The following is a 23525-nucleotide window of genomic DNA, read 5'->3' as shown; positions in this document are numbered from 1 at the left end:
GCCGTTAAGGAATCCCAATCTCATGAACTTTTGAAAACCGATTCAAACAATTTGCATTTTTTGTGCAGTTCCTAAACAACTGTAAATGTAGCTTAATGTCCTTTTATCAGAAGAATCTTTTCCTCAGATACTTATTGGATCGAGTGATCTTGAATGCATAAATTCCGTACAGACCTTGAAGTATTATTAAACAACAACTTAAGCTTCACTTTGCCTTTGTCAAACGTTGGTCAAAGGAATTTCAGGACCCCTTACTTTTACATTTCTTTGGTTAGTCCAGTCAATGAATACTGCTCGTGTGTTTGGTTACCTCAACATGCTAAGTACCAGGACCTTTTAGAATCGGTACAGAAACAGTTTCTTTTGTTATTTACTTGATTTGTACGGATGGCTTAGTTATGCACAATAACATTTTTTAAATTTTAAAGTGGACTCACAGAATTACAGTCGCAATACCGATAGCATTCAAAAATGTAAATCGTTAACATAATGGATTCCCATGTTTCGTATTATTGAAACTGTTGGTTCATATAGGGATCTAATTTTTATAATCCGAGGATTTTTTTTTATATTCGTTGCTCGTAGAGTAACCTACAGAAAGCAATTGGAGAAAGAATAATAGCGAGATTTTTGGTCCCGAAAATGCTAATCACGGACAACAGGGTACAGTTTACCCGTCGAGCTTAAGTCCACTGATTACTCGTCTTCGTTTCTAAGACAGGGCAGGAGGAACGAACTGTACAATCGGGAAACATTGGGAACATGAAGGCGACGGAATCGCCAAAATAGGATGAGAAATAGTTAAAGAGATCTTCGAAATCATGAGACGAAATCCAGAGAAGGCAGCCCATGACCAAGCCAGGCAACAACAATTGTCGATATTGTTTTGGCCAAGGAGCACGACCTGTCGAATGTCTGGATCGGGTGGTCGATTTTGCATTATCAGCAACTGAAAACATCAAGATTAGGTGATAGATTCCAGTGGGAACGGCGATTTGAGAGGGAAGAAGAAAAGGTTACAAGAAGCCGTTTAGTCGTCGGGCCAAAGACGGAGTTAACGAAAGGGAAAGTTAAACTGTCAAGGAGACCGATCGTTAAGCCGTCAGGTAAATGCAGAACCGCATAAACGGCAACGTTTAATCGTCAACCTAAAGCCCGAGTCAACGGAGCAGGCCACACATAAGCCAGACCTTCGTTATTTAGAGACGTTCCGGATTCAACTACGCATAACAAGAAAGGAGTAGAAAACTGTCAGAAAACTGAACCAGCAGTGTTCAGGTGTGCAAAAGCAGCGGGAACTGTTTAATCGTAGCATAATCGGAGCATGCCACACACAGATTAGATCTGTCGCTCTTCAGTTGAACTGCTACTGAACTGACTTTTGAAAAAACCCTGAAGGGTGACCGAGCTCACTTTTATCAAATCATCTTGCTTAAATCATTTTTGAATAAATATACTTGTCTACTTCAATTTTAACTTAATATCTTCAATATATGAAGCACATAAGCTTTTTCTTCCCTTTCCTTATCTCCATTTAGGTTTAATAACAAAAATAAGATTGTTTATATGTGTTACATAGATTATATTAATACGACTTACAAATTGAGCACATTAAAGTAAACAAAATGCTGTAGCAGACGATTTTTACAGAGCAAACACAGAAGGTAGCAATCAAAAAACAGATTCCGCCTCCAAACTTTATAAATATTGAAGAATCTGATTTCCTTACCACAAGAAGCCGTTATTACCGACACTTCATAGTGCAAATAAAACGGCTCTTAGGTAATAAAATTACAAAGCGTTCTCTTAATATTCATAAAACATAATATTTTTTCATTGGAGATCACAAGGACAAAGTCGAATAAAAATATTCAATAATTTTAATGTGAAAATGTTTCAAAAAACGCAACACTGTAACTAAAATCTATCAAGCTACAAAAAATCTTAAAATGGTAAGTAACTATTGACAATTTAAACGTGAAAATAAAATTCAGCATGGAATACAAACAAATTATAATAAATCCAAAAAATTGACTCGGCTCACATAAAATGAATAGCAGATATTAATTCAAACACAATTCACTTTCTAATGAATTAATTTCAATTTGTAATATTTTTTTTAATTATAATTTTTTTCTTTCAGGTATATATAAAAGTTTTTTTGAGTTTTATTTTAGTAGTATTAAAACTATCTCCACAATTTATTTATACTTTTTTAAACCATTTTAAAAAAATTGTTTATCAAATGACTTATTTTATTGAGTTTTAATAACACTCATAATAGCGACTCTAGCTTTATCTACTGATATTGCTAACTTAAAATATGTAATATTCTCGTCTAAACTCTTGCATAATTTAATCGTCGATCTAAGAGTATCGTCGTGAAGCAACTGGTTCCCGAATGTTTTCTTCCCATCAGATCCTTACTTTTAGAAACCTTAACGTGTCGATATGCTAATCTGCGCTGACTTGTTTTGACATGCGCATGGTAAGTTTGTGTTTTTTCGAAAAAAAATCATTTTTACCATGAAATAATGTCAAACTGATCGAAACATCGAAAAAGACAGGATAGAGCAATATGGTGGCGTTAATTACGTAAGTGGAAACGAAATAGACCTATTCGAAATTCGACTTGGCTTACTTCAAACATGTTGTCTCGCTTGCACTAACATGGTTTTCATAGCTTTTGAACTTAACGCCCGCAGAAAACGTTGTGCGATAGACCAGCTTGTAAGGTACCTGTCTCTTATGCTGAAGGTCCTAGGTTCAAGTACGCTCCAAGGCAAAGTATGCTTTAAGTGTTTAAGAATAATATCTGAAATGTCCTTATAATTGTTATAAGAAAGCTGCATTTAAATGATTTCAGATTTCAAAAACGAACGACTCACTAACCCTGAGTCCTGTGTATCAAAAACGAAGCGCTAGCCCTCTGAGCCAACGCTCGATTGTGACAAAAAAGCTTTGTCAAAGGTTTTTTCTAGAAAAAAGTGATACCGCTAATATAAAAATTATATTACCGAAATATCGTTTTAAACCTTTCGATCTTATCAAATTGATGTGTGACATATCAGGCCGAATTGATACTGGATTTCACCAAATTGACCATCATATCATATACATTTTTTTTCTGTGGATTAAACCCTTCGACACTTAACCGCCTGTCCTGCAAGGAAACAGTTCCACAGTTCAGCTTAAGCGCACAAAGACGATTGATATTGGATTTCACCAAATTGACCATCATATCATATAAATTTTTTTTCTGTGGATTAAACCCTTCGACACTCAACCGCCTGTCCTGCAGGGAAAGCGCACAAAGTCGATTGCGACGTCGGCAGAGCAGCTAACGACTCGGGCAGAGCCAAATGAGAGTCGCGCGGGGGAGAACGCACAACAACTTTTTTTCGCCGTCTCTCACGATATGCCTTTCCTGAAAAATGCGGGTGAAGGCAAAGAAGCCGAATTAAAGTGACTAGCTTTTGTACACCCTTGCAAAGTAAGTAATGCAAAATTTTTAGTAAATGTAAATACAAATAATATAAATAATTTGTGCGGGAATTTAATATGTATTATTTTTTTTATTTTTTTTAGTTTATCGTCAATAAGTTATTAATAATAAGATACTTACATTATTAAAAATAGGAGTTTCTCAGACAACACAGTGTCGAAAAAAAATAGCAGTGAAAAAGATTATTTTTTTAAGAAAAAAGAAAAAAAGTTTTTAATTGCTTATTGGCAAGGAAGACTATCAAAGTTTCGTCAAAGCTTTCTTTTTCGTTTTTTTGCCATCAAGGTGATGGCAAACCGTACAATAAGAAATGTCATTTCGGAGCAAACAGTTTTGACCCATAATTTTGAGGGGGGCAAAGCAAAAAGAAGTTAAAGCCCTACCCAAATTTTTTCGCGATCTTACTTAATAAATGTTTATTACGCGCTAATTTTTATTTATTTAATTTTTAAAAGACTTTTAAGACTAAATGCCAAAAATTAAATATCTTTTACTTCAACTAACTTACAACTTTATTTGAGTCTCATTCTATTTTGAAAACAAATTTTTTTATAATTCTACGTGCAATCTCTCAGATAGAACCATCCGAGCCTCCGGAGAAAGCGCTGCAAAGGGCAATTAGGTATGGTACCCAGGACCTCAAGGACCCCAATAAAATCCAAGCCCACATTGTAAATCAAAAAAAATTAAATCTATAAAAGAAAACAAAAAATTGTATTTCATTTTTATGTGTCTACCAGAGCTAAACCTGTGCTTTTTCGTATGCTTAATTAATCGCAAAAAATGGTGCTTTAAAAGCACTGAATGTGTCCTCATTTTGAAATCTAGGACATGCCTATGTTGATTTAAGCAGTCAATTACAAACGAATTGATCAATGTGTAGAGATTCGGTGCTTTTTCTGTGGTGAATGGTACTGCAGAGTTGTTTTGACCAGTTCCCGCCGAGTCAAGGCGAACACCAAGAAGCTGCCTCGCTCTTAACTTTGCTTCTACGCCTAGTTCAACCCTGGCCCCACCCATTTGATTACTGTAAGTGACGTTTCCGCGAGGCTTATGGCACGTAAGATTCTCCTGGACGACTACACTTGAGAACTTACCGATCGTACTCTTCCTTCTGACTTATTATGATCCGGGTTCGGACACACATTCCGCGATTTTACGATTCGAAATCGTAGAGCTCCTGGAGTACTCCACTAGAAACCGCTCTCTCAGCTAATCGCGCCAGGACCTGCTTATGGCTCAATTCGGAGGTGTCACAGCGCTGTTTCCAACGATTTGACTTTTTCTGGCCATGACGGTTTGACTCCTTGTGATCGACAATGATGCTAATGGTGAGTGAAAAAACATTTGCTCACGTGTGTCTCACGTAGTTCCACGGAAAAATTTGTAGTAAGCCTTTTTTTTCAAATAAAGTCCTTCTTGTTTTGGATCCTCCTATGAAACATTACGACGACGGTTTTTGTCCCTAGAGCGACGTATGAAAGTGAACACAAAGAATCTATAAATTCGCAGTGTCGGCAGAAATCACTTAAATGAACAGACAAGCTGTATTAAAGGAGGCACATAGAAAGATTCAGTTGACAAGACGTTAAGCCACGCGAGACCCTTTACATATGTATCGACTAAACACTGTGGCATATGGTACGGATAGTGCTCCATTCCTCGAAATACTTTGTGTTTCACCCGGAGTCGAAAACAGTATACATCCAAATTCAACGCCTATAATCTACATCTCGAAAACCCAACCTCTACGCGGTCTATGATTTTATTTGCAGCACGGCTATTTAATCCACTACCATTTCAAAAATCGTAATTCTGACGGAACAACAACTCGCATAAGGCAATCAACAGCAACAAAACAACCACCAGCACCGGTCTTTAATTTTTTTGGTATGTCTCAATGCATCTGGAATGAAATTTATAATTAACAATAATTGTACAGACCAGGCAGTTGTTAGCTGCGGGTCTTGATGTTTTTACCTAGGTACAAATGCCTAAAGCAGGAAAAGTTAACAAAAAGAAGAGAGAGGATGTCAGAAAAACATCCTAGATCTAACAAGGAAGAACGCTATAGTCGAGTGCCTGGAATATCAGATACCTCTTACTCAGCTTAAGTGAGCAAAAGGGAAATGGAGATATATAAGCAGCAAATCGATATTTTAGGGTTCCACCTAGCGGCTCTTAAGCTTTTAAACCGTTTGTGGGCGTTAGAGTGGGCGTGGCACATTTTTCTAGGTCAGTGGATAGGTATTGATGAGACAAACACAATTCAGTTAAAATTTGGTTTCTATCATAAAAACTGTAGGTGCTACAACATTTCGCATTACATACTTTCCGAGGAATATAGTATACCCTTTTACTCTACGAGTAAAGATAAAAAGATAAAATAATTAAATAGAAAAAACATGATGACAAAACTACCCTAGTGTCATGGGGGGAAAATGTAAAAATTAGGAAAGAACTAGAGAATGCGTACAGAGAGTAAAATGCGTAAAAGAATAAGAAAGACATTAAGGAAGCGGGAAAAGCAAAGCGCCCTGCAGATGTAAACGGCCTTTTGAAAATACAAATTGCGATTATGCATGCCACTGGAAAACTAAATATATAAGAAAAATATTCAATATAAATTCACTTTTATTTTAAATTAACACATCATCCAAAACACGTCTGAAATACCACATAAAACTTAAATGCAATACAGAAATAATACCCAAAATGAATCTAATTGACACTAAAACAGACTCCTCTGCTAACGTAAATAACAAAGTGGAATCAAAAAATATTGATACCGACTTAACAAAAATATTATTATAGGAATAGTTATATTCACAATGCTTTATTAGGATTAGGTTTAAACATAGAAGTGCTCATATTAATTAACAGTTCTGCTTAATTTCTTTAAAACTGTCTAGTGCTCTTTTTACGAACGCTAAATGACGACTCCTTGCTCAGTCGTACAGGTAACGGCGGTCTGAGAAGAATCGAGTACTCAATCAAGGATTTTAGATGGTGAAATGATTAAGAGTTGCCATATAACTTAGCCCGCTACGAGTGTGCCATGCATTAGGCCCGTCTGATTCCAATCCCGCAATATTATTAATAATTATTTTCATTATGAGTGCAATCATTTTGTATAAAGCCTATATGTACCACAATAAGTGTGTATTAAAAAGGGCCATAAAAAGAAGCCACGCTAACGATCTGGATAAGATCTAAATTAAAAAAGTGCAAACAATTCTTAAAAAAATATGTTTTAAAATAAAATAAAATGCAGACATATTAAGAAGACAGAATTAAATGTTGTCTCAGAAACAGAAATATAAATGATTAAAAACTAAAAATTAATACCAAGGACTATATTACTATCGATTGAATCAAAATGTAAGAATAGGGTATTAGCCATAGTTAGAAACAGAACGGAGCAAGAATCCTAGTACATGAAAATAGGAAAGCAATAAATAAAACGAATTGGTCAAAGTTTTCTAAGTTATTCATCAAGTTACGTATAAATCTAAAAACTGTCAAAGACAGGTATAATTTAAGTATCGATACCGATAATTTTAAATACCCCTTTTACAATAGATCAAGAAATAGACATAACTGAAAATTAAGATTCCGATTCGAGCAAAGGATTTAAAATATAAGAAAAAGAGCAACATGATATAACAATTCCTGAATTTATAACAGTAACAGAAGCAGAAAAAGAAGAAGATATAGACTTAGATATAACAGTGGCAGAGAAAAAAAAAACATAATGGCAGATTCGGCCGCCTAAAGGGTACATACAAAAGATATCTAGAATGTCATCCCGGAATTTTATGGACAAAAGATAAACCTTCGATGATTTTTAACAGCCTTAAAGTTGGTTAACTTGACTAAAGGCACATTCAAAGATTTGACAGAAAAGTCATTAGATCAAAAATTATAGAATCTTTATTTTACAAGTTACAGAATGAGCTAATCATAAAAAAACTGAAATACACTATAGTCGATGAAACATCTGACGCATTCAAAGCCAAAATGGCGAAAAAAAGACAGAAAAATGCCTAGAATATACAATACAGAAATAGACAACAAAAGCTCCATGAATCTTTATACATTGTACAAGACCCATGCAAAGAGAAAACAACAACATAGCGGATTTTAGCAAAATAATGGCTATAACGAAAATAACAGTTATAACCGAAACTATAGTATTCACCCCAACAACAAATATAGAGGTCATGGCAATTATGGTGGAAGCAATTATGAAAATACCAACAATAACAATATAAATACAAGCAGACAAAAAATATTAATTTTTTACACTAAGAACTTTAACTTCAATATTATATATTATATATATTCATTAATACATTATGATACAGATGCAGACATCTCTTTAACAAAAGAAACTTTAGACCCATTTATCAATGTTGACTATAAAAAATAGGAACAACCAATTTACAAGGATTGTATTAATTATAACATCTTTCAACCAACTATGCTATACCACATAATTTTTCTTATAGCATCAAAATCAAAAAATACAATTGTTTTGTTGATTTAAAACCAGAAAATGATTCGCCAATTCTAAGACCAGATAACCTCTTAGCCCCAATTAACCATCTAATAAACAATACACTCAAAAAGAATTAGACAATTATACAAGCAAGATCATAAGTCGACCAAAAATTGCTATAAATTCAGCAACAAGGTATAAATATTGATACCAAACCAAAGAATCCAAGTTGGAATATTCATTGGAAATTCCATTGCACATGCTAATCGATCTTTTTCCCGAATTTTGAATACAACTAATACAACTGAATACATTTAATTAAATACACTGAAAGTTTAATCATTGAATGATTACGACATAATTAAATCTAATAAAAATGCAAGCCTACACGAAATCTTAGACAAACTGAACAAACATTTTACACCTCAATTCATAGAAATACTTAAGAATTGTGCACCTAATACACAGATATATTCGGAACAGAATTCAATCAATTAATCATTTTTCAAAATAAAAAATAAGAATAAAAGCTTATAAGCCGGCATACATAAAGAGTTGAAGAATTCTTCACAGTCAAAAATAATATGAAGAAAAACAAGTAGGAAATTTACAAACAAACTAGTAGAACTTTTAGCTTCTGAGTACAACAGCCCATTAATAATCATATTTTCAATTCAAGATCTGTTGTTAGGATTTTATCAAAGAGAACTCGAAAAATCGTCTAAAAATATAACATCCATTTCCACGAGCAACGGCTCCGGAAGAGCAACAAAAATACGACTGAACAAGAGTTAGCAGCTATCCGCCGGGCGATAAATCATTTTCGACCATAAATTAATGAAAGACATTTCACAGCCCAAATCGATATAGCGTCCCTCGTGAACAGTTGTGTTTTCTCTTGTGCTCTGAGTTTTTGTCTTTCTCAGTTATTTTTACGAATATCTTGTGTTCGATTATTTACAAAGCTTAGCCTAATAATTTTGTTAATAATTTTATTGTTTATAGGTATTTTAAAATTTCTATTAGATTTGTTTAATCTCTTTGTTTTGTTAGTGTAATTTAAGCTTTCTAAACTTGCCAAACCTCTTTTATTTCCTCTCTCCTGCTCAATATTATAAGTGTAATTTACTCTCTCTGAACCTGTGCTATTCTCTTACTCTCTCTCTCTTGCTTTGTTTACATTGTAATTGTTCGTGCGTATAGTTGTTAGTGTCGCACTAGAGTATTCCTTCTTTCGTGCTCTCTTACATTCAATTTAATATGCCATCTCGCGCTCTTATTTTTTTTTCGTATTGTGTGCCTTTTTTCAGCTGGCACTGGCAGAGCTAAAGACTTCATTGATTTTAATTCTGGTCTCATGTGGTCGTGTGGGTCCTGCAAGGAAATGGTAGTTGAGATGACCGGCTTTTTGAAACAGACGCCCGAGTCGCCTAAACGCAAAAAAAAGCCATCTCAACGGCTGTGAACATAAAAATATACAGCTAGTTTGGTTGGAAACCCTGTTTCTGGAAGTCAGGCTGTAAAAAATTGTTCAGTGCCTTATCTATAGCTACAGTAGATACCGACCCCGGTTCTCAGCTTAGTGAGTTTTGAACTGCTACTGGGGGGGTAAGAAACTTTCAGTCGTTCCACATAGAAAGAAATTATTTGTTGTATATTTATCTATATTCACCCTAGATACCACATCTGATGATGTTTCGGAATTTATCTGAAAAAATTACCATCCGAGGATATTGCAGTTGAACAATTTCACTTTTCATACGCTTTGCATTCACACTCATATCCCAAAGGAAATTGAATTTGTTAGTGTGAAAGTTTTCCTGCAATCGTTATCTACTCGTATTTTTGTCACATCCACCTCCTTCGTCTCCTACTGGCTCACTTGCCGCTGTACCTTTATTCGCACATGATTGTGTGAATGACCTTTTAAAATGTTTGTTACAGCAAGTAAGCTTTTTAGAAAATTTCTTAAATAGAAAATTAGATCTAGTTTATTTTAGACCAGTCAGAATTCATGGTATGTAGAATTGACGTCCTTGGTGTACCTGAAGACCGATATCTTCCCACAATGGAATTGACTGTAATTTAAAACCCGACGGTATAATTATATGATAAACAAAGCTTAACATCATCAGCATACATAAGTACACAAGAATGTGTTATGATAGAGGGAAGATCGTTAATAAAAAAATTAAACAGCAAAGGGCCCAATTTTGAAATAGCATTCCTGAATATAACCCTCTGACTCCTACCATTTAAATAAATTGAAATCCAAGATAATAAATTACCCAAGCTGATCTAATTAAGGAAAAAGAAGAGAGTCAAAGGCCTTACTGAAATCGGTATATATAACGTCAGTATACATTTCTTTCTTAAATCCATTTATTACGATAGATGACAATTCAAGTAAGTTGGTTGTGGTCGATTTTCGCTTAACAAAAATATGCTGACACAGTGATATTACTGAGGAACATAAATCTTGCAAATGAATTGCGCACACTATCACCAAACTGGAATAACCGTGGAGCGAAGCCACAGAGCATTTTATAGGTTTAACCGCTCATACATCTCAATTGATAAAACTGTATATATTTTTCTAACACAACACGCTCTATGGCACATGACTATTGTCCATAGGAGTTAGTTTTTGGTAAAACTGCAAATTTACCTAAACATTTTAATAATATAGACAAAATTAATCATTTATATACTATAAATGACTATGCTTAAGAATCTAAGTTTAGATAGAAGAAGCATTCTAGAGAGGTAGATTAATGTTAGAATCTCATAAGCAGAAACAAAAAACAAGGAAAAACGCTTTCGTCGAGTGCCTCGACTATGAGATATACGTTACCCAGATTAAGTGAGCAAAAAGGAAATGGAGATAAATATAAGCGAATTTTTTTATTTAATTTTTCCACTAACTTTCCTATTTTTCCTATGGAAGCTATTTTATATAGTCGTCCGATTTTAATAAAATTTAATTCCAAATTTTGAATTTACCAATAAAAAAATGTTATTTCGAAGCGTAGGAAGTTATATTTAAAAAAAAACACCAAAGATTAAAATTTCTTTTTTCCGTTATTTCCTATTGGATCTATAAGATATAGTTGTCCGATCCATCTGGTTCCGACTTATATACTACCTGCAATAGAAAAAAGACTTTTGGGAAAGTTTCAGACCGATTTAAAACTGAGGGACTAGTTTGCGTAGAAACGGACGAACAGACGGATGGACAGAAGGACATGGCTAGATCGACTCGTCTAGTGACGCTGATCAAGAATATATATACTTTATGGGGTCGGAAACGTCTCCTTCACTGCGCTGTAAACTTCTGAGTGAAATCATTATACCCTCTGCAATGGTATAAAAAAAATAATAAAATGTTCATTTATATTATATATACATAAACTAAAAAATTAACTTCATAGAATAACATTTTAAAAAAGGAGCGATATGTTGTATGTTTACATATCGATAGCACACTGTACTGAGTTTTATGCTGACATATAAGTACAAACTTATTGTAGCATTGGCTACAATACTTACATACAAATGTACGACCCAAGCAGTTCCTCAAGTACTCGGTAATATGACCGCTCTTGAGTGCACTGGGAATGGAGATTGCAGAGTCAGCATAATTGTGAACATAGAGGTACTATTCCGCAGCGGCCCTCCGTCAGCCATACACTTTTATGCATAAGCGTCGACCGCCGCTCTGCCGGCGACTATGCCAATGTAATAAAATTAAAGAGCAAACAATCTTCGAGCAAGTCGCTCATCTAACTGAAAAAAACACAACTTGATTATTTAAATTTTGGAATAAAATTATTTAACCACGTTCAAATACCGTTTTCTCTTGCTGTTGTTAAAATCATTTGATAAATTGTCTTTCGCAATAAAATTAACCCAAGATCTCGAGCACAGATACATAGGTCCTGACTGACTTCTAACCTAAACAAGAGAGGAAGTTAACTTCGGCAAGCCGAAGTTTGTATACCCTTGCAGTTATAAGAAATAATCAACTTTAGTAACAGCAATTGACATTTTTAGGGCTTGTGGCTGACTTCAGTGATATTGAAAAAAAATTATTTCATTCTTTTTTTCAGACCATTTTTTTGACATCTACGAGTATATGTTTGAGTAGTCCGATTTTTATTAAACTGAATTCGAAATTCTTAAAAATATAAAAAAGTTATATTCCCAATATTATAAGAAAATATTTTAAAAGCCCCAAAGCATTAATTTGTTTCATATTATTTTCCCACCAATTTTCCTATCGTTCCTATGACAGCTATATGATAAAGTCGTCCGATTTTGATAAAATTTAATTCGAAATTCAGAACCAAATAAAAAATGTTATTTCCAAGCTTATAAGGTTATACTCGTATGTTAAAAAACACCAAAGATATCATTTTTTCATATTATTTTCCCACTAGTTTTCCGATTGTTCCTATGGCAACTATATGATATAGACGTCCGATTTTGATAAAATGGATTTCGAAATTCAAAACCATTTCCAAGCGTAGAAGGTTACATGTTAAAAAACACAAGATATCATTTTAATTTTTTTTCTCCCGATAGTTCCTATGGGAGCAATAAGATATAGCTGTCCGATCCGGCTGGTTTCGACTTATATACTACATGCAAAAGAAAAAAGACTTTTGGGAAAGTTTCAGCCCGATAACTTTTAAACTGAGAGACTAGTTTGCGTAGAAACGGACGGACAGACAGACATGGGGAAAACGACTCTTCTAGTGACGCTGATCAAGAATATATATACTTTATGGAGTCGGAAACGTCTCCTTCACTGCGTTGCAAGCTTTTGACTGAAATCATTATACTCTCTGCAAGGGTCAGCTTCTTTCCGGATTTCAACAGCGCTAGGCCGAGAGTCGGCCGTGAGTTGGTATTTGCTAGCCATTTCTCGGAATTTTCATTGCCCTATTTCTCGCTAGATAATGACATTTTTAACTCACAGTTGTACTGGTTTATTTAAAGAAGTAAACAAGTGTCATAAGTTCGCGTAAAAAACTTGAGCTGCGTAGGAAAATAAGGTATCCAAATCTGAGATCTCAACCCTCGCTCTTATACGGTCAGACGGGAAAGACTTAATCCACTCAGCTAGTGATGGTGATCAAGAATATCCATACTTCATGGGGTCGGAAACGCTTCCTTCTACTTTTTACACACTTTTTTCCGAAAAACTATACCCTTTTACTATACAAGTACATTAATACATTATATTATTAAAGAAGGGTTTAAAAAGAAAAACTTACAAATCTATTCAATTTGAGATGATAAGAATGGTGTTCAATGGCTCAAATCAAAACAAGGAATAACGCTACAGCCATGTCCCTCGACTATTAGATACACGTTACTCAGCTAATGGGAGCAAAAGGCAGATTGATTACGTTTTGGGCGTAATTTTTGATAATTTAAAATTTTAATTTTGATTAGGATATAAATTTTTCTGGTACTCAAACTGGAGGAAATAAACTTACGATGCGCAAGATACATACATGCCATATCTAAATTTTTAAGCTTTTATAATTTCCGAGATCTTAGCGTTAAAATGGATGATCTGATCAAGAATATATATACTTTTGCACGGTCGGAAAAGCTTCATGAAACAAATTTTCCACCGAGTCTATTATACTCTTTTACCCAAAGAGTAACGGGTTTAGTAAAAACTTGATTTGCAAAGGCAAACTAAATATCTACGCTTGATAATTCATATCATAAAAAAATATTAAAAGCAAAATGTAAGATATATTCTTTTTTATTAGCCTATCAAAGTACAACATTTAAACTATGCTTTCACAAGTTTTTATGGAAAAAAATAAAGCTGTTTGCAGCCAATCTCCGTTGACCCCTCCAATAATAGAGGTTTTGCGGTGTACAGCATAACTCAATACTGGTTTCAACAGAAAAATTAAAACCGAAAATTGTTTATTAGTTCAATGTTTCCGAAGATAAACTTTTATTTTTTGTCTAATTTTTGGATTTTTGGTAACATTTTGAAGTCGAAAATGTGATTTTAGCCTAAAAATTCGATATATTAGTTATTATAAAATAAGTTTTTAAATAAAATTAATTAGGAAAATGTTGCGTCAGTACCTGCGGATTAAGGTACAGAAACAGTGTGCCGAATTTCAGAATGATGAGTGCATTCGATTTTGAAGGACAGTGTAAGAATCTTTTTCAAGAGAACGATTGTAAGTTTTGAACGATAGAAGACCGTCCTGGTCCTTGTTCAAATGTTAATATCTTATTTATTTTTTGTCCTATGGGCATGAAGGGAAAAATAACGTTCAATTGGTCATATCTTTTCCAATTTTCGACCGATAGGTATGAAATTTAAACACAACATTCTGGAAACGTTAAACATTAAACAATCCAAACAATAAAAAAAAAGAAAAATAAAACGAAATAAAATATAATAATACCCACTTATTAGGTAAATTAATTTATATGATTTCAATCCCTGCCAGTTCAGTCTATTTGCACTTTTGTTGATTGTAATAAAATTATTTAATTGGCTACCAAATTTTAACTAAGAGCTATTTTAGTTTTGTTTTTATTTACACGAGCACCCGGTTTGGGTATATATACAACTTAATTTACGTCCTCCAAAATATTTAATTTATAATTAAAAATTTTGTAAGATTAGATATAAATTAGCTTTAATTAAGTGTACCCCGACATCCTTGAGCACCACATAAGCAAGGTATTTTTTCTTCTTCCAATGGAAATTTATAATCGTACGTAATTTCCTCGTTGATTCCAATTGGTTGCTTTGAATATATAACTATCTTCTTTTCAGACTCAATTGTAATGACCTTTGCATAACAATTCGGCTACAATAAAAAAAATTTACATTAGAACAACGTAAAACATTTAGATCACGAGCACCACTTACATTGCAACTGTGATTTATAAATCGTGCCAAGTTTCCACACTTGGTAGCATCGATTATAGTTTCCATGTCTATTCGAAACAAATAGGAACTGCCAATTCCAATTGCTTCGTACTTTGTTTCCCTTAGATCTGCAACAACGGGTCTAATCATTTGACCAACGTATTCAATAACCATTTCGTCTGCAGCTATAGGCTCCATTGCAAATAATCCCCAGTCATGTATTGCAGATTTCGCAAACTTAAGTTGTTTTTTCCGAAACTTGAGCTGATTAAATTTTAGAAGCTCGGACTCACCCATCGAACCAAAAGCTGTCAAAAGTCTGCGTTGGTTTGAGCGCGCTTCGCGGGAAATACCTTGCATTTTGGATATTAGTTTATTATGGTGGTGATTAGTAAGTGCTGTAGGTTCATCACTTCGGTCTTCACTATGGGAATCTTCAGTATTGGCTTTAGCATGATGGTACTTGTGTTTAGCCTTTTCCCGTAAATCCAATTTATAAAAACCTTCAGTTCGAGCACATCCAGTTTTATGACGCAATAGTTCATCATCTTTTCTACGTTTTTTCTGTGGTGGTGGCCAAAAGGCTCTGTCTGTTGTACAGTGATCAATCCAATGGGTGTTGTTTAAAAACATACTAGAAAAAGAGGAGGATTTATTAAATTCTTAGTGCTCACTAAAATCACTTACGCGTATGGCTCCTTTTGTAAATGGTCCGAATAGCTCATTTTTATGAAGTTAATATCTTCTGAATCGATGCCTTTAGTTAGAAATGTGTATAAAATAACCATTTCCTCATTCTGATCACGAGCTTTAAACACCTCACACGGTACAAAATGTACAGCTTTCCGTGCCAGTTCGGTCATAAGATCTTTAATTGGGGCTATTTTATTCTTCACGTTAGGCATCCGCGAGATTGAATCTTTCTTTTTTCTTTGAGAACGAATAGTATCCTTTCGAGGTCTACCTGGCCCTGACTTAGATATTTGATCAACAATTATAATGTCATCCGATTTGCGATCCAACATAGTCTTACTATCGTGTAAGGGTCCAGGTGAAATAGCTCCGAAGGGAACTATCTGAGAGTCGGGCGGCAACGAATAACAATGTTCTAGGGCAACCTGACTAGCCTGCGATGCTTGGCTGGAACCACCATCTGAAGAAGCTGGTGATTGAAATATTTTTGTTTCGTTCTTTGAATTTTCGCAGATTTGATAGCAGCCATTTAAAACTATGTCAGTATTTTTATTGGCGTCCGATTCGTCATCCTTATCGGTTTCAATGTTTATATTATTATTTAAAGTTGTGAAGCCTGAATTAATTTGCAAGGTAGATGTACCTTCATTCATATAAATTGAGGACATTCTGTTTTCTGATACAGGATTAGACAATGGCAATTTTTTATCCAAAACAGCTTCGAATTTTTTCTCTTGTTCCTCTAAAAATTCTCTTTCAATTTGGGCCATGTACTCAGTATTCCTTCTTCTTTTTTCCTGATACTCTCGCTCTTCTTCAGAGTCGCTGTAAATTCTATCGTACTCAAAAACTGACTTTCGTTTACACTCAGTTATCGTTTGTATGTCCTCTTCATTGTAGCCCGGTGGCGGAACAGGTGTAAGAGAGCGACGACGCTCTTCATTTGTTTTTGGCGAACTTTGTTGCTCTGATATATAAGTGGGTTCTATATCGTTCTCGCCCAATTCGCAGCAACTATCTTTACTTATATCTTCGAGATCAGAAGGAATAGATGAAATTTTGTTTTCTTGTAACGAAGGCAACAAATTCTTTAATTTAGTATCTTCATTTTCTTCATCAGTATCCGAATAAATGTTACTAATTTTTGTTCGCTGTTTTATGTCGTGTTTCATGTACTCATCGGAGTCCGTAAATACGTTTCTTTCATTATCTCTTAAAATCCCCCGGTTTCTTTTCTTAATATTTTTTTTCCGTAGGTGGTGATTTTTTTGATTATGTTTCTCTTGAATATCTTCCTCACTCGTCCTTTCTTTTTCACCACATTTGTCGCCTTCATACTCACTAGATGAGGAAGAAGAGGAAAAAAAGCTTGAAGCACTGCCTTTTCGTTTTGAATTAAGGCCTATTATCTGCGGTTTTGTATCAGAGTCATGGTTTGAAACTTCATTCTTTGAATTTGAGCGGGCTGTCGTATCAGAGCTTCCCATATTAGAATCTTCCTTTTCTGAGTCTGAACGTTGTACCATTTCCTCTTGGTCACTCAGATCTCTTTCCAAAAAAGTTCCTAGGTCTGGAATAGGACTAGACAATTTCCTTATTCGCCGGAACGATGGTAACTTAGGCATTGCCGCCCTTAAACTTACACTTGAGAACGTTTGAAAATCTGTGATTTCCCGTTGCGTATTAATTAAATGATTAATGTCAGGTGGCTTCTCGTTATGTGTAGTTTCTTTGATGAAATTTGAAGTGGTTGAATCTGCAATATCGGCTAGGGGTTTTGATCTAAACTTTAATGTATGCTCGTCCCACCATGTCTCGAAATGTTTAAATGCCGTTATTTCTATCATGCGTTTATTTACATCTCTTTTTAATATCTGCTTGAGCTCTTCGACAATATAGTTTATAACCTTTTTGACCTTTAGGGGAATCCCATCATTCTGGTCCGAAACATTATTCATATGGTAGTCATAGGGCTCAGCAAACGAATCAAAATGAAATGAGCCCACGCCTTTTAAGTAATCGGACTGTATGTAGGCAGCAAATCGGCTAGTAAAAGAAGAGTCGGGCGGTATACCGGAAGGATAATGTCCATAGCTAGAGGAATGGTAATACAAATGATTTTGATCTGAAGAATTTGGATACATGTAAGACGACGTCACAATGGGTCTCTTATATTCCTCATCTTCTAAAGCCAATACACTCTGGATAGGATCCTCATGGGAAGATAAACTTGATAAAGACATATTGTCATCATTTTTTTCTTTTTCACTTGTAAAAATGTTTTTAGACCTGTCCTTTCTCATTAATATTTCTTCGTCACTTGATATATCACTTGCTCCATTTGGTTGTTTTAAAGATTTCATATTTCTTTCGAGCGACTTTATTTTCTTGTCTGACTTGTTTGAATCGGAATTATTGTCAAAGAACACATCCTGTTTTTTATCTGTGTCCGAGTCGCTACTATCCATTTGAAGAAAGGGTGGTGCATTACCAAACGTCTTTCCTTTAAATATTAAGGCTATCCGAGTATCTAAATCTACGTTCCCTGGTTCGAAATTCGATTCTGTCGCCGTCTTGATTGTAGACACATAATTTATATTTGTTGCCTTTGGCGATTGAAGTTTTTCATTGGCGCATTGCGTAGTTAATTTTGAATCAAGTTCATTATCCCAATTTTCTTCCTCTTCTGGAGGTGGTGGAGGAGGCAGAAAAGGCTGGAGGTTTGACTGTGGAGCTGTCCATCTTGTATGGTCTGGCCATGTCTGAACATTTTCGATCGAAGAGTAAGAATAATTATTAAATCCGTAACTTTCATCAGACAAACTGGAACCTGAAAGTCCGGAATAGTATTGTTTTTTTGTGTTTGTTGAGCTTCTAACATCAGTCTCTGCATATTCATGTAGGGAACCGCGCTTAGAATACCTATGGTTGTTAAGATCGATTTCTTTTTCGCGATAATCTCGATCTTTTGATGAATTATAACGATGTCCTCTTTTTTCTCTGAATTGGTCTCGGCATTTGTCACGAGACCTTTTAGATTCACGAAATGAATCTCGTTCCCTGGAACGACAATACTCGCGCGGAAGTGAATCTGGGTCTCTAACTCTTTCCTTTGTCATGAACAATCTATTACGCAGAATTTCTGGGCTTATATCTCTAGAGCGCCGACGGTAGATATTACGTTCATGTCTTACAGAGGTTTGGTACTTTTCTCGCATTTCACGATCATAACTTTGCTCTTCTGAGCGTCGACTCCTATCCTTAAAGTGGCGATCTCTTTCCCTTTCCTTATCGCGATCCCAGTTTCGATCCCGTGCGCGCTCTTCTATTTCACTTTGAAAGGAGGTGTATGCACATTTTACTAGATTTCCAGCTTTGTTTTCCATTCGGCTAAATTCGTCATCTTGGGTAGCAACATGCATTAAAGTCGACTGTTGCGTCATTTTAATTCCTTTCAATGGTTTTGCCACAATAGGATTTGTAAGATTATGAAGCGTTTTCTTTAAAATTATACCAAAAGGGTCGCAAAACACATTTAAGACCTATAAAACATAAATTATAAATTGATCAAGTCTATAGGTATTCGTCTTACCTTTCCCATTACCGATTTTTGATTGTATTTCTCAACAAACTGCCTTGCTCCCTTTGTACTTTCAAACACTATACGAGCAATACCCATATGTTTATTTGTAGTTGGATGATGGTAAATATTTATTTCATCGGAGGTACCACACTTGTCCAACATGTTAGAAAGAAACTGCTTGTCGATGTTATCATTTAAATTAACCAGAGTAACTTCGATTGCAGGTGGCTGCCCCACATAGTCTGAATCAATGACAAATCTGCGGAAAGTGTGTAAAAATAAAAATTAATGAACAAAAAAACAATCTTACCTAGGAATACGAAGTAAAAGTGGATCAACTGGCCTGGCACGTATGCGAGTTAGTGGATTCCGCGGATCCCTTGGTGTTATTGTTGAATAGGCCGGGTCTCCGGGCACAACGCCATCGTAACGGTATAGTCTGGCGCTACATTTTACCAACTGCGGATCAGCTAATAGTTTAAAATTGCGGGGCATTTTCGTGTTGGACAGAACCGTAACATGGTTGCTGTTGGAAGTGCTGATGAGGGTATTATCACGAATGTCCTGCATCTGTAACAAAGGATATATTTGTTAAGTCAATAATTAAGCTTAACCCTCTACCTCCAGTTACAAATTCTACAAGGACGTATATTTAGTTCTACTTTTATTTAAAGAACCCAAACCCCCCGTTCGAGGAAGCTAAACTAAATAGAACACTTCACAAAAATATGTATTGATTTGCTATAACAGAAAACGATATGTATGAACCAATGCTACACAGTTAAAATATTATTTCATTTTTCTGATAGCCTCAAGCAAGATCCAGAATAATTTTGGAAGCATTTTGTTTTCCTTCCTTAATATTACAACTTTTCTAAGCCAATCAAAAATAATCTTATGTGGGACCAAAAGCGTGCACTGAAAGGGCAGTTTGACGTAGCTGGTATTAGCTCCACATATTAGTTGTAAAATACATACAGCTCTCAAGTCCATATGGCATTAAAACTAGAGCATAATACACAAAAAATAATACGAGACTTCCTACATGTAAGGCCAATGTGATCGATGTGTACATTAATTTCCTAACTATTGCTAAACACTTAATTGAGATTCCTGAAACAGTTCAGCAGCTTTATTCCAGTACAACACTTTTTAGTGGGTTATATTCTTTTCACGCAGCTGCAAAAAAATTCTGTGGATGTTCACACAAGCCATCGTAGTGGGGAAAAAAATTCTAAAAAGAAATAGTAGCAGTAGTTTACCCTCCACTATTTTTTCTTTTTTATTTTCTTTGAGGCAACGTGTTGAGTCTCTTTCTAGCATACAAACGGCGCAGTTCTTTTCTTCGGCGTAAGCTTAAAAAAAATTGTTGTTAGAATAATGTAGTTTTTAGAATGTGTTTCATAAGCCTTTTATCAGTTCTTTTTGGCAGTTCTTTTCTTCAGCGTAACAATAAATAAATATTGTTAGAATAATGTAGTTTTCAAAAAGTATTTCTTCAGCCTTTAATCTTATTGTTTATTTATTTTGCTTAAAACTTATCCGGTATATTATAAATTATTTTAGTAGAACAGCTACTAGTACAAGTATAAGTCTTAAGATTAAATGCTTGGTAATCACATGATCAAAACCGCGACCTAACAATATAAGTGCGCCTGCCATTTTTGATTTTTCCATTGTCAGCATGGCTTAATTTTTCGTAGTAAATGATTTTTCAACAACAAGAAGAACTCAAAGTAGCACTGAAAAAAATAGCCGAACTATAATATAATAAGTCTGTTCAAGGGATGTTGGATGGATGGATGGATGTCAGTGGGAATACAAAACTACGGTGGTATTATTGACCCAAAAAAAAATATACTATTTTCTAAAGTTTTGAAAGGGTCAGGTAATGATACATTTGATATAAATTTACGGTAACACTGGCTTGAATACCAACAAAAAATTGTAAGCAACAGATTGTAACGTATAAAATGACATGCTGTAAAATCTTAAGCTCTTAAGAAATGACGAATATCAACGTATGTAATTTACCCAAAACTAAAATAGACTTCAATATAAATAAATTGTTTCGTTTTTTTTCGCCTATCTAAAAAAACTTTGGTGGTTAAAAATTTTGAGATATTTAAAATATTGCTAGCATAGTCATTATAGCTTTTCGGTATTGCTGCCAAACAGCTCGATAGCCCAATAAACATATAAAACTAATTATTTCTTGAGCGGTATTTAAGTAATTTTTTTAAGCATAAAGACTGACGTCTAAACATTTAACCAAAATTTTTTCTCCAAGTATTTTGTGCGGATTTTTTATTTTAAGTGTTTTGTCTTGGCCGACTTTTTTATGAAGTATTTTGGGTTACTTGGTACCTGCTTAAGCGACCAAATAAATTTTGTAGCTTTTAGTTCCCAAAGAATTATACTTGCCAAAAAGAAAAGGTACATAACAGCGGATTTTAATAGTACTTCTGTACTTTTAATAAATACCGGTGATTTCTGTATTTGAATTTTTGGGATTTGGAAAAAGTTTAAACTGGGGCGTCTACCGTCAAAATTACATAAATGATTATCGACGGAAAGAGATTTCTTAAAATATATGCTCCAAAATATTTTTCGCGGTTTTATGTTTTGCCTTAAAAACAAACTTACCTCTTCTAAAACTAAAAGTGCTGTGCTCTAAAAAACATATTAGCATACTATTCGTTGTTATAATAATCATTCCCCCATCCGTGAGGTATACAACCTCGATAGAAAGTGTTTTGTTTAAAGTAAAGCAAATGAATTTAAAAAAATTGCTAGACTATAGCGGTTTTTTATTAAATTTTCGTTTCTACACCACTTCTACACGAATTGATTCAAATTCTTATTGTTTGGGCGTTAATCGAAACCCTATTTAATTTATTTTTCCTGGTATTTTCTCAGCTCTTCTGAGAACCGTGTTGAAAAACAACCCCATCAAGAAGCGTTAGGCGCTTCTCGCTCAGTCCTATGGTAAGCTCGTGGCTTTAATCAATGTAAATAGGAGTTCAGGATTTCATTATTCGTCCGTAGGTGAGAAAAACGCATTGAGTCTTTATGTGTGGTTCAGCGTGACCGCGCCGAACCAATCGAAAAATACTACTTTTCTAAGAAAAATATACTATTTCGATATTCACTAAATACTATAAAAATACCATAATAATTTTCGGTTAAAAACGCCCAAAAATTTGAATTTCATATTAGAATTTTAACTATACAAAAGAATAAAAGATATTAATAAATCCATAAAAAAGGACTTATTATTTAAAAAAATAAGAGTGTTTATTCATTTCAATGTTTTTGTTGTATTAAAATTATTAAAAAAAAAATTATAAGTAAAAATAAACAAAAAATTCATTTAAGTCCTTAAAACTAAACAATGTGTTAAAACTAAAAAAAAATTCAGTTTAAGTCCTTAAATCTAAGCAAGTGGGTAACATATTGAGTATCAGGTTTCCTTTTGAGTATCAAATCTTATGCTAATTCTAATCTAATTTTCGTCAACAGAGCTTAAATTAATATTTTTTACATCTGCCAATAACATAAGTATATCTGGAATAAAATTATTGCAACCATGTTCTAATGATTGCTGTACATGCAAGATATTTGCAACGTTTTCGTTTTTAAAACGATTGCGATTTTTAGTTTTAATTAAATTTATTTGTGAAAATATGCGTTCACAAGACGCATTCGATACTGGCAAAATTAGCATGGATTTGGCAAATTTAACAATATTTGAATATTTAAAGCAATTATTAATGTCTCTTAGTTGGCCCAATTCACACCAAAATTCGTCGCAATTTAAATTTTTATCTATAATAATTTTTACCATGTGCAGTGCGCATCCATCTTATTTGCGCTCCTGCCCAGCCATTTTGCATTTTCCGGCCTTAAAATCTAAGAAAAATGCTACTAAATACCTATATACCATTAAAATACTTTTGAGCAAAATCATGGCTGATAAAATACCAAAAAGTATTTAAAATACCATATTCGGTCACGCTGGTGTGGTTTGATCATCCTCAAAAAAGAGTTGCGAATTTGACCATTGGCTACTAAAATTCATTTACCACCTACCAGGTTCTGAACAGATTGTCCATAAGGTTTGGACTCTTGTAAGCGATACATAATATACATAATATTTTATTCCAGATATAAAAACTAAAACATTAACTACAAAAACGTAAGCCAGAAACATAACAAAATGGAACGAGCAGTTGCAAAAGGATTGGTTTGATTAACCACAGGTTTTTAGAGCAGTTCTTATAGAATGGTAGATGCGCTTTGTGGGGTCATATCAGTTAAG

The 23525-nt window shown here is 34.3% G+C and overlaps 1 protein-coding gene across 2 annotated transcripts; it reads right to left on the bottom strand.

Moving 5' to 3' along the window:
- Positions 1–14516: 14516 nt before the first annotated feature.
- Positions 14517–20355, bottom strand: LOC108026830 (histone-lysine N-methyltransferase SETD1). 2 transcript variants are annotated; one of them, XM_017098005.3, is made up of 6 exons: positions 20250–20355; positions 19515–19774; positions 19214–19463; positions 15616–19163; positions 14929–15562; positions 14517–14866 (listed from the first exon to the last, which is right to left on the bottom strand). In XM_017098005.3, the coding sequence occupies exons 1-6, from the start codon at positions 20277–20279 to the stop codon at positions 14693–14695; spliced, it is 4896 nt and encodes a 1631-aa protein (XP_016953494.1). In that variant the 5' UTR covers positions 20280–20355; the 3' UTR covers positions 14517–14692. The 2 variants fall into 2 exon arrangements, with proteins under 2 accessions (XP_016953494.1, XP_016953503.1); XM_017098014.3 differs by having other exon boundaries at positions 20183–20345.
- Between the last annotated feature and the right edge of the window lie 3170 nt (positions 20356–23525).

This window comes from Drosophila biarmipes, unplaced genomic scaffold (assembly GCF_025231255.1).
Source record: "Drosophila biarmipes strain raj3 unplaced genomic scaffold, RU_DBia_V1.1 ptg000017l, whole genome shotgun sequence".
Lineage (NCBI taxonomy): Eukaryota > Metazoa > Arthropoda > Insecta > Diptera > Drosophilidae > Drosophila > Drosophila biarmipes.
The sequence above is the reverse complement of the archived record's forward strand: the minus strand, read 5'-3'. Positions and strand labels throughout refer to the sequence as shown.